We start from the raw sequence: 259 nt of genomic DNA on the forward strand, positions 1-259 counted from the left end.
CCCAACACAGATGAACTTTCATGCTAACCTAGACATGTCATCACCAGTTGAAATAGGCTCTACCATTCATATTTCCCATTGCGTACATGTGACAAAAACTGTCACTGCCCAGGCACTACTAAGCTCAGTATGTTTAATGTTTGAAGGGAAGTACATGGCGTGCTGTTTGCTGTACCGTGGGGATGTCGTGCCCATGGACGTGAACACTGCCATCTCCAACATCAAGACCAAACGGACAATCCAGTTCGTGGACTGGTGT

At 46.7% G+C, this 259-nt stretch overlaps 1 protein-coding gene across 1 annotated transcript in view; it reads left to right on the plus strand.

Moving 5' to 3' along the window:
* Window positions 1-255, plus strand: part of LOC118408836 (tubulin alpha-8 chain-like) — a gene marked incomplete at its 3' end in the record, with an annotated part of 1,120 nt that extends 865 nt beyond the window's left edge. Inside the window, exon 2 of the mRNA XM_035809694.1 lies at window positions 147-255. Coding sequence (XP_035665587.1) covers window positions 147-255 — 109 coding nt within the window. The remainder of the gene's footprint in view (window positions 1-146) is intronic.
* Between the last annotated feature and the right edge of the window lie 4 nt (window positions 256-259).

The sequence above is a fragment of the Branchiostoma floridae genome, unplaced genomic scaffold (genome assembly GCF_000003815.2).
Source record: "Branchiostoma floridae strain S238N-H82 unplaced genomic scaffold, Bfl_VNyyK Sc7u5tJ_450, whole genome shotgun sequence".
NCBI classification, from domain to species: domain Eukaryota; kingdom Metazoa; phylum Chordata; class Leptocardii; order Amphioxiformes; family Branchiostomatidae; genus Branchiostoma; species Branchiostoma floridae.